At 37.3% G+C, this 10,256-nt stretch overlaps 1 protein-coding gene across 2 annotated transcripts; it reads left to right on the top strand.

Annotated features, from left to right (window-relative positions):
* The first annotated feature begins 2,676 nt into the window (after window positions 1-2,676).
* LOC146905640 (GDSL esterase/lipase At5g14450-like) lies at window positions 2,677-6,247 on the top strand. 2 transcript variants are annotated; one of them, XM_085726530.1, is made up of 5 exons: window positions 2,677-2,967; window positions 3,251-3,457; window positions 3,563-3,735; window positions 4,405-4,693; window positions 5,734-6,247. In XM_085726530.1, exons 1-5 carry the CDS (start codon window positions 2,721-2,723, stop codon window positions 5,982-5,984), a joined length of 1,167 nt encoding a protein of 388 aa, XP_085582656.1. In that variant the 5' UTR covers window positions 2,677-2,720; the 3' UTR covers window positions 5,985-6,247. The 2 variants fall into 2 exon arrangements, with proteins under 2 accessions (XP_085582656.1, XP_085582657.1); XM_085726531.1 differs by having other exon boundaries at window positions 2,677-2,901.
* Window positions 6,248-10,256: the final 4,009 nt, after the last annotated feature.

Genomic DNA, 10,256 nt, shown 5'->3' on the forward strand with positions numbered 1-10,256 from the left:
TTTAATTGAGTTAACATTGTATAACACATTACTATATATATATATATATATATATATATATATATATATATATATATATATATATATAATCAAGTAAACTCATGAACCAAACGAGCCGAACTATATAAAGTTCAAATTCAGCTCATTTAGTTAACGAACTTATTTTTTAGCTTAAGTTCAGCTCATTTGGATCATGAACCAAGTTCAACGAGTTAATTGTCGAGTCAAGTTCCGAACTATATTCATGTTGGCTCGGTTCATTGCCAGCCCTACCGGACACCACCAAAAACCTTTCATAATGAAACTCATAGTGACGCAACATACATATTTTTTGATAAATTATTTAAATAAAAGAATGAAATAATATAATTCTATTATTGCCAATGAAATCCACTATCTCCCCTGGTTATAAGACACTTTTGAAAGAAAAAAAAAATTGTCCCTTTTTATAAGATCCCTTTACTATTTGCAGTTACATTAATTATTTTTTTACATACATACCCCTATTTATTATACATTTTTTTCTTCAATCAACAATAAATAATATGTTGAAAACATAAACTAACTATCTCTATAATGCTCTACCTCTACCAATAGTCTTATAATGCGAGTGAGTTTCTTTAAAGATGATACCATTAAAGAAATCCACTTACTTGAAAATGTTTTTTCTTTTTTACCAAAAAATAAACGATATAATACGGTCAATAGTCATATGCAATTTGTGTATGTGTCAAATTGTGTTCAAATAACCTTTGTCTTGAGGATACTTGTTAAGGTAACCAAAATTAGTAACTTATTAATTAGAAACAAGTTTTAAACTTTTTACAAGTTGAATTGACCACTTTTTACCATTTTTCAATACAATATTTCTATTTTTGCTTCCTTATTTAATGTTGTAAGGACATTCTTTAACATTTTCCTTGTTATTTCTAAATCATTCTCAATACACAACATTAAATTATTCCGCTTGACTCAGATCCCTAAAACAAAGTCCTGAATTTGATCCTCATGGATGAAAAAAAAAAAAAAGTTGAGAAGCCCCAAAAATGGTGGTCAACCAAGTTCTGAAGCGAAGATTAGTTATAAAAATATCTACACCAGTTTCTTTAAAAAAATAAGAAATATCTACACCAGTTTAATACTAATTAATATCCATTGAAAAAATGTTTGACACCATCAAATCATGCTAAAATTGTAAGTAAACTGTTAACATCATACAAGCAGTATGTATCGAACAATCACCGTCTTTATTCTCTACTCCTTAACACTTCCAATGCAACCATTAAACAAACCTTATACCTCCTTGTTCTGGAGCACTCACATGGCAACACTTGTAGATTATTACGCTGTCTCAAGACTTCGCACTCAGAGGGACACGTCAACTTGCTTGCGCCGTGCCACACCGGAGCACGCCTCCCTGCCGGGATCACGCTACACGTGTCCACTCCCGCTTCTAATCAGGGACGGACGCATGTTGTAGAGTTTGTGGGATTGTGCCCACACAGAGTTTTTAGAAACAATTTTTTTGGTAGTATAATGTATCAATAGTCGACATTTTGATCACATGGACCACACTTATCACAAATCATTTCTCTCTTGACCCACACCTATCATTGCATATCTCAAACTATTATTAAGAATTGAATATGAAATCAAATCGGGGATGACTCGTTAAATGATTGTTTAGTTATTAATACAGAGAAATGTTTTTTTTTTATTTATAATGAAAATGAGAAAATCATTCAAAGTTTCCATAATATGAATAATCGTAGAGGACAATTACTAATGCTACAAATTTTTTATATATAGTGTCCCCCACTATTAAAAAATTCTGGATCCATCACTGCTCCTAATCATACGCCGCATAACCCGGAGACGGTTATGCCAAGATCGCGCCTATATAAGGGTGAACTTGTTTCACCCTCAAGTACACAACACTTTTCACAACTCTCCTAAGATTTTTCTCTCAGTTCCAATACTGACTTGATCGTCGGAGTGCTAATGTGTCTGCAGGCACCTTTCGTTCCACCGCAGAAGACGCTTCGCCGCCGCACCGCAAGCAGTTACCGATCATCGGAGCATTCTACAAAACCAATGCGACTCAACTGTTCTCACCGGACAGATCACTCCTTATACCTCGTATTGAAAAAAATGTTGGCACAAAATAAAAAATGTTGGATCAAGTGCATATCAGTAATGGTAAAGGTAGGTAATACAACAAGAAAAATTATTAACGGTATAATATAAATAAATGTAATTTATTAAAAAAATATAAATAAATGTAATAAAAAAATAAAAATAAATTAAATAAAGAAAAACTACAAAGTAGAAAAGATAAAGTGTCTCAAATAACATCATAGTTGAACCTTATTAGTCTCATTCACAAAGTAACCAGTTCCTTGAGAAAAGACAACCGTGAGTATCACATGAAACCATAATTAATAATGTGACTAAAAATATTGTATAATTTGCATTGAGTCAATGTTACTCATACTGGATTTCACTATCCTCATTTTTTATATATACCAATTGCTTGAAACACACGTGACTTTAATGCGTTAGGTACCTAAAGTCCCAAAAATATTGACACTTTATTATTAATATCAAAACGTATAATCAATCTCCTAAGTTCAAAAACACATCTATATATAATATAAAAATAAGAGAACCATCCTTGTGTATAGAATTCACTGATTTGATTGTTTTGTGCTGTGACAATAATGAAGTCCTTTGCACAGTTTATTACTCTTGTTTTGTTACTCTCTTGGTTTCTGAGTATCCAAGCAGAGAAACTCAAATCCTCACAATCATGTGAATTTCAAGCTATTTTCAATTTTGGTGATTCTAATTCAGATACCGGTTGCATGTCTGCAGCATTTTATCCTGCTATTTTGCCTTATGGTGAGACCTTCTTCCATGAGGCTGTTGACAGATTTTCTGATGGCCGTCTAATCATCGATTTCATCGGTATATAATTCTATTCTTTCTGCATTTTTATTTGTTTCATGTATCTTGTGTCACACTTAATCTTCTCTAGTTTCCAAGTTCCCTTATGTTGCGTCTTTGATTTAACCCGCCCATGAAAATAACGGGATTCAATGAAAACATAACTTTGTTCAAGCATACATATTAATTAAACTCAAAGTATACATGCTAACAACAATAAATACTCGGATTCAAGACGTCGAAATATTTATTCAACATTGTATTTCAAGAGAATGATTGTAAAGTATTTTTTTTTTACATGTAGCCAAGCACCTTGGAATGCCATTTTTGAGCGCATATATAAACTCAATTGGAACAAGCTATAGGCATGGTGCAAACTTTGCTGCAGGGTCATCAACGGTCATGCGACAAAACAAGACGTACTTCGATGGTGGCACTCCTTTCGTCCTTGAAATCCAAGTAGAACAGTTTAATCAATTCAAATCACGCACCGGGAAGTTCTTCACACAAGGTTAAAAATCTAGAGAAGTGCAAAATAGTTTTAGCTTCAATTTTACTAGTTATGTTAAATATTATAGTTTCCTGAACAATGTATGGTTTTGATTTCAAATTGCAGCAAAGAAAAGTTCATACATAAGACAGTTTCCAAGACCAGAGGACTTTGCCAAAGCTATCTTCACTCTTGATATTGGTCAAAATGATATTGCTGATGTTATTAGTAAGGTGGGAAAGGAAGATTCTCATGCATTGATCTCAAACATTGTGGATTATTTTTCTAAACAAATTCAAGTAAGTAATACATGTAATTTTTTTATATATGAAAGTGATACAAGTTTTTAAGAGCAGTCTTTATCTGATCCGAATTAGTTTCTCTCGATATGCTAACTTTACACTTTCGATCCAAAATTATTTTGTTTAGCTCCCGATAGTAGTTGTAGTTCTAACCTTCTATCTGCCATCAGTTTCTCCGCTATCGAGTCACTTGAGTCACAATTCAAATGTCCAATCGTAAGCGTGAGGGGTGTATGTTAAGATTATCATATTGATTGATATATAACGTGAATATGGATTTATAAGTGTTTAACAGTCATGACTATTAAAGAGTCCTACATCGGACAAAAAGATTGCACGAACATTTGTTTATAAGTGGAAGCAATCATCACCTTACAAGCCAGTTTTGCGGCATTGTTCTTAGGTTTAACCATGATTTCTAAGATGGTATGAGATCCTCCTCCAATATTTATTTGACCACCTGCTATCAGGTTTCCGCTATTGAGCCATCCGCTATCGGGCCACCCATAAATATTGTCCGATTTTAATGCTTATATATAGATTCATCAACAATAAAAGTTAGTTATACTGTTATAATAATAATTTATTATTGATTTAACAACATATTCTAATAGCCTATTTTCTGTCAAGTATATTAATAAAAGAATAAATGAATATTATTGGCAGAGTCTGCATTTTTATGGAGCAAGGACATTCTGGATACACAACACAGGACCCATTGGTTGCCTTCCGGTGGCAATGCCGATTCACAATGCACACAACAACCAAACTCAAGTGGCTGGTTATCTTGATCGAAACGGCTGCGTCAATTCCCAGAACGACTTGGCCAAAGAGTTCAATAAAAAGCTTAAAGATATTGTTGTCAAATTAAGGGAACAGTTCCATGATGCTTCTTTCACATATGTGGATATGTTCTCTGCAAAGTATGAGCTAATCAGTAATGCTAATAAACAAGGTATGATCCTCTTTGGCGTTAACCATCCTCTTTGGCCTTAATAGTATATACACATGTGTCAAAACTTTTTTCTTTGGCGTTAACCATCCAATTTTTAACCGAAAGGGAACCCTAGTAAAGAGGAGTTCGGTCGGAATGTAAATAAAGTCCGCATAAGAATATTATTTAGTCATGAATAAGTTAAAGACAAAATTACATATCCGTCGTTTGAATTTAACCCTCAGAGTGATCTTTTATTATTATTTTTTTGCCTTTTTGAATGGGTTTTTATGTTAAATTGTGTTTGCACCATAAGTTACCTATCTTACCTTCCACAACAACCAACACAATTTGAAGTATCTCATCATTAGGATCTCTATCCACTGCTGCAAGAATTTCCCCTTCAAAATAAACCTTCAGAAAGCATTCACCAAACTAAATCCTAAATAAATTAAGAGCAATGCTATATCTCTAGAAAAATAACATCAAGAATTCTTCAAGAATAAAGAATAGCCAATCACAATGCACTATTTGCCACAATTCAAGGAGGTGTGGCTGAAAAATAGGAAGTGGACAAATAAATCATCCAATTAAAATTTGCCAACTGTGTCTTGAAAAATTCTTGAAGCTATTTTTCTTGAGAAGTAGCATTTTCCATAAATTTTAACGATTATGCTACGTATAGCGGAATGGGGTTCGTGAATGCTTCACGAGTGCGGTGGCATTTTATTGTCCATTGGATTTTGTATGAATTTGGCACACTTAAAAAAAATAAAAAAAATATTAACAACGGATCCGCCGTGTTTGCCGGCTAGGAACAACTTTGATTGGCTAGTTGTTAATTCGCGGTCTCTTCGCGATATAATTGTTCTACATGTATAGCACTGCTGATATTTTAATTACTTCGAGAAATTAGTCTACGCAATTTTTAAAGATTAGTGACCGAAGCTGTCTGTGGAAAATACTAAAGTACATTCCGCAACAATTTTAAGTGTAGAAATTGACAATTAAAAGCTAATTACATAATTGACCTCTTAATTATGAATTGAATTGAATTGTAGGATTTGTGGACCCATCTGGAATATGTTGTGGGTATCATGAAGATGGATACCATGTTTATTGTGGAAATAAAGCAACGATTAATGGTAAAGAAATTGTTACAAGTTCTTGTGATGATCCTTCAAAATACATTAGCTGGGATGGAGTGCACTACACTGAAGCAGCAAATCAATGGATTGCAAATAGAATACTTGATGGTTCCTTTTCAGATCCACCACTTCCAATTGCACAATCATGTCAAATAACTCATTAGCATTTACTATGCATGAGTGGTTTAATCTTACCTCTATTTATTCATTATAGATTACACTTTTAATCTTAAACAAATTCATGAATCGCTTTGTTTTCTATCAATTTGAATGAATGAATGAATATTGTTTTTGTAAAAAAAAAAAATCATGACTAGCTTTCGGTAAAAATATTGCTTTACTTTATGTAACCGCTACGACAATTACATTTGTAACCGTATGAACCATAGTTAAATTTTATGGAATCAAAGAATTAATGTTTGTTGCACTTGAATTAGCACTTGCAAAACTTTTCTTGATCTTAACATGTGTATAACTTCGTTTCTTAAAGACGTTCTTTGGATTTAAAAAAATTTCGTTCCTCAAATGATATGGTATTGATGTAAAATATTTTCACTACAATAAACTTGAACTTCATCAACGTTTGAAAAGAGTAAAAACGTACAAATAAATCCAAACTGAGTGTATGAGATTAAGTATTTGAAAAGTAAATAACTTTAGAAAGTAAAATACAAAAATTGAAATGACTTGAAAAGTAATGTGCAGAAAACATAAAATGTAGGTAGGATAAACGAATTTGAAATAAATTTGTTCAAAAAATAAATGAAATAATTAATCAAATGTTGATAATTGACAATCATTTTAAGTAGGGAAATGTTAACCAGTGCCCCCGGGGCACTCTTTAAGACCTTTAAATAGTAATTTTTTTTGAAAATTTATGTAATCAATGCATCGGAAATTGAAATATTTGACTTTTCTATGGAACAATTTCTTCTTTTGGAATGCATACAATTTGACTCATAAAATAGTACGAATCTTAGTATTTAACAAAATAAAGAACATCCAAGACATCCTTAAAAAAATGTATGCCATCAAGAGGGATCAGTTATTGTATTAAGTAGTTTTTAGGTTTAGACTTAGGCTTAAATAGTTAAAAAAATTATTTAATTATACATAAAAAATAAATAAATTATTTATCATATTATATAAATATGTATATGCGAGTAGCGGGGCTTGGCAGTATAGTACCCATACTCGTACTCATACCCATTTAAATTTATGGGTGATATCCGGATCCAAATCTGGACCCATGAAAGCGGAGTTTTACCCTACCCATTGTGTACTTGCAAAAAGTACGGTAAGGGATTCTAGGGTTCAGAATCGTTTTCTAGGGTTTAGACTAATGATTAGATCCTCCGAGACTACTCTCGAGAGGGGTTTTTATAGCCGGTTATGGGCTTGGGCCTTGGTTGCTTGGGGACCAAGCAACAAGGGTATTTACGTATTTTGGATGTTTTTAGAGGATTCTAGAGAATAAGTGAGGCGGCGCCCTTATGGAAGACTCGCCTGGGCCTGGATATGCTTTTTGAAGTTGTTCTGGCCTTTCTAGCGGGCGACTTGGCCCTTCAGGAGGGCGCCTAGGCCCTTATGGAGGGCGTCCAGGTCCTTATGGAGGGATTTTGAGCCTTTAGGAATATTATGACGGTCCACAGCCCCCCAAGCACAAGTCTTGGGACAAGGCGAAGTGATGGTGACGTAGGACTGGACTTCCCAGAGGTTTCAGCAAGTCTTAAGAAGGTTATGACAGTCCACAGCCCCCCAAGCACGAGTCTTGGGGAACACAAGGCGAAGTGTTTGGAATACGTCATCAGGCGTTGTTGCCTTATGGAGCTAATACTAACTTGTCTTACTTCTCGAGGGCGTTCGTGTGATTGGTGTGTGGAGCACGCCCTTATGACTGTGATGGGACATTCCAATATTTCCTGAGGATGGGTATATCATGCTTAACTCATTCGTGTAACATCCATGCCCCCCAAGCACGAGTCTTGGGGAACACGAGGCAAAGTGTTTGAGTTGCGTTATGAACGCGTAAACGCCGATGGTATGACCTTACGACGCCCGGGGGCGTGATAGACATTCGTGGCGCGTTCAACTTAACGGTGACCATTTCGTATTCTGCTTCACTGATGAACGCCACGTGTCATGATCCTATGACTTAACCCTACTCAATCGTCTGCGACACGCTTCCCAAAAACGAACATCTCGCCTCCCTATAAGAAGGTTGTGTTTGGCTTTTCCAATCATTTTTCCATTTCTCTTCCTCTTTATTTCGCTATTCTTGCTGCCTGAAGCCTCGACGATTTGTGCTAAACTCTTATACAGGTACTTTTCGTCCTCTCGTCACTTCTTCTCGTTTTATTTTCATTTTTACTTTTGGTGCGATCATAGTTTCTAGGGGGATGGTTTTAATTAGGGATTGTGATGCGGATGGTAAATTAATTTGCCCTACTGACCCAAACGAAAGGGATCAGCTGAGGAAGGAATGTTTGCGACATGCCACTGGGCCAGATGGGGTTATTGACTGGGATAAGTACTATTTCGGGTTACACGGAGAGGAGTTGTTTAGTGACTTGTCTAGTGACTCTAGCGTTGATTCGGGTAGGGATAGTGACTGTGTGATTCTGTCTGCTACTCCAGGAACTCAGGGTATACAGGACGATTTCCAGGACAACCTACCACCTCGAGAACTCTTACCAGGATCCGAAGACGAGGGTTCCTTCGTTAGCTCAGCAGAAATGGTTTCTTTTGCGGATGAAGTGCGTATGGAGGAGTCGCTATACGTTGATGTCTCGGCTGTAGATCTGTTTAGGAGTAAGTTTGATATTTCCGCAACTGAGAGTGAGGAGGATGTGGTGTTGTTATCTTGCGATCCTGACGAACGAGTCTGTGATCGGGAGATGGCTGGTGAGGGTGACGAGTCGTACTTTGTTTATACTACCGTTCTCGAAGAGTTTGGCGTGAAGATCCCGTTCACGCCCTTTGAAATGGACGTTCTGAAGTTCTTAAACGTGGCTCCGACCCAAATTCGGCCTAATAGTTGGGCGTTTATTAGGGCTTTTGAGATACTGTGTAAGGCTTTAGGTTTGGAGCCTTCAGTTGGCGCGTTCCTTTGTTTCTATGGGACGAAAGACGTCAATAAAGGTACGTGGATCGCCATTTCTGCTCATTCAAGAAAACGGCTTTTTCCTCAATACACCTGCAACTTTAAGAAGGAGTGGCGTGATACCTTCGTTAGAGTTTAGGGATTGCCTGGGTGTTCATCTTCGTCAGTGCTGTTGGATGGCAAGCCCAAGTTTCCTCTCAGGTGGACAAATAATCCTCTGGCGGTGGGAGGATATGACTTGGACGCCATGTCTCCCTATGAATGAACCTTGGTACAATTCCTTGAAGTGGTTCCCCTGACCAAGATCCATGAACTGTTGAATAGGGAAGGTGACGAGGAACGCTTGTCGGCTTACTTGCGTGAGTGTCCTACTTGGCCTTGTTTGTCGTATTCTGCTGGCTCCTATTTTGCTTTTACTGACCTTCCTCTTTTTGCTTCTTTTTCCTTTGCAGAAGAGATGCTACCTTTAACTGGAGCGGAGATGAGGAAGTACCTTGCAGAGCTGGAGGCGAGCAAGAACCCTGAAGGGTATGTGACGAGTGATCCGGCGGGAATGTCCTTGAGGAAGTTAAAAAGGAAGGAGGCTTCTTCGAAGGGTGATGCTGGGGGTACCGAAGCTGATGAGCCGGAGTTAGCTGCTGATGGGAACGCCGTTGTTCATCTTGACCCGCCATCTTCTAAGAAGGCGAGAACCGGCAAGGGCGCCAGATCTGGAGGTAGTCGCCCGTCGGCGCATGTTAACGTTGGGGGTACTTCTCTGAACGACCAAGCCATGGAGTCGTTCTGGCACTCAGAGTTTGACTTTCGAAGGTAAACTTCCTTTCCTTACTGTTTTCTGGATCCTGACTTTGGTTATTATAATCTAACGAGCTTGGTTGTTTGTTTCGCAGGTACATGGCAGAGAAGGTTCCATTTGCCCAGGTTGATGTTGAAGCGGCGGTGAAGGCAAAGTCCAGTGACTTGGTCGCCGACGTTGGCACAGCCGCCCTTCTTACTCTGCTGTTGACTCATGCCTGGGAGTTGAAGTACGGATCATTGGAGAAGAAACACCTGGATGCTGCAGAGGACGTGGAGAAATGGAAGCACAAAGCTGTTGGTTTGGAGGGGCGACTATCGGATGCGTTGAAAGAAAAGAAAGCTGCAGAGAAGGCCTTGGAGGAGATGAAGCGAGCAAAGGAAGCTGCTGAGAATGATAGAGACGAGAAGGACACGGCTCTGAAGAAGTCTAATTTGGCGGTGGATGAGGGGAAGCGCTCTCTAGCTCTGTATTTTCAGAACGGATTCAAGTTGGCTACCGAACAAGTTTTACTTTTTAATCCAGAAGCCAAGATGG

Source organism: Medicago sativa, chromosome 7 (genome assembly GCF_051527215.1).
Source record: "Medicago sativa cultivar Bolivia chromosome 7, Bolivia_mono, whole genome shotgun sequence".
Classification (NCBI taxonomy): Eukaryota; Viridiplantae; Streptophyta; class Magnoliopsida; order Fabales; family Fabaceae; genus Medicago; species Medicago sativa.

Excerpts from the sequence above, each read along its gene's own strand:
- LOC146905640 (XM_085726530.1), top strand. The coding sequence starts at position 2,721 with ATGAAGTCCTTTGCACAGTTTATTACTCTTGTTTTGTTACTCTCTTGG. Across the intron at positions 2,968-3,250 it reads TCTAATCATCGATTTCATCG|CCAAGCACCTTGGAATGCCA; the intron begins GTATATAATTCT and ends TTTTACATGTAG. Across the intron at positions 4,694-5,733 it reads CAGTAATGCTAATAAACAAG|GATTTGTGGACCCATCTGGA; the intron begins GTATGATCCTCT and ends ATTGAATTGTAG.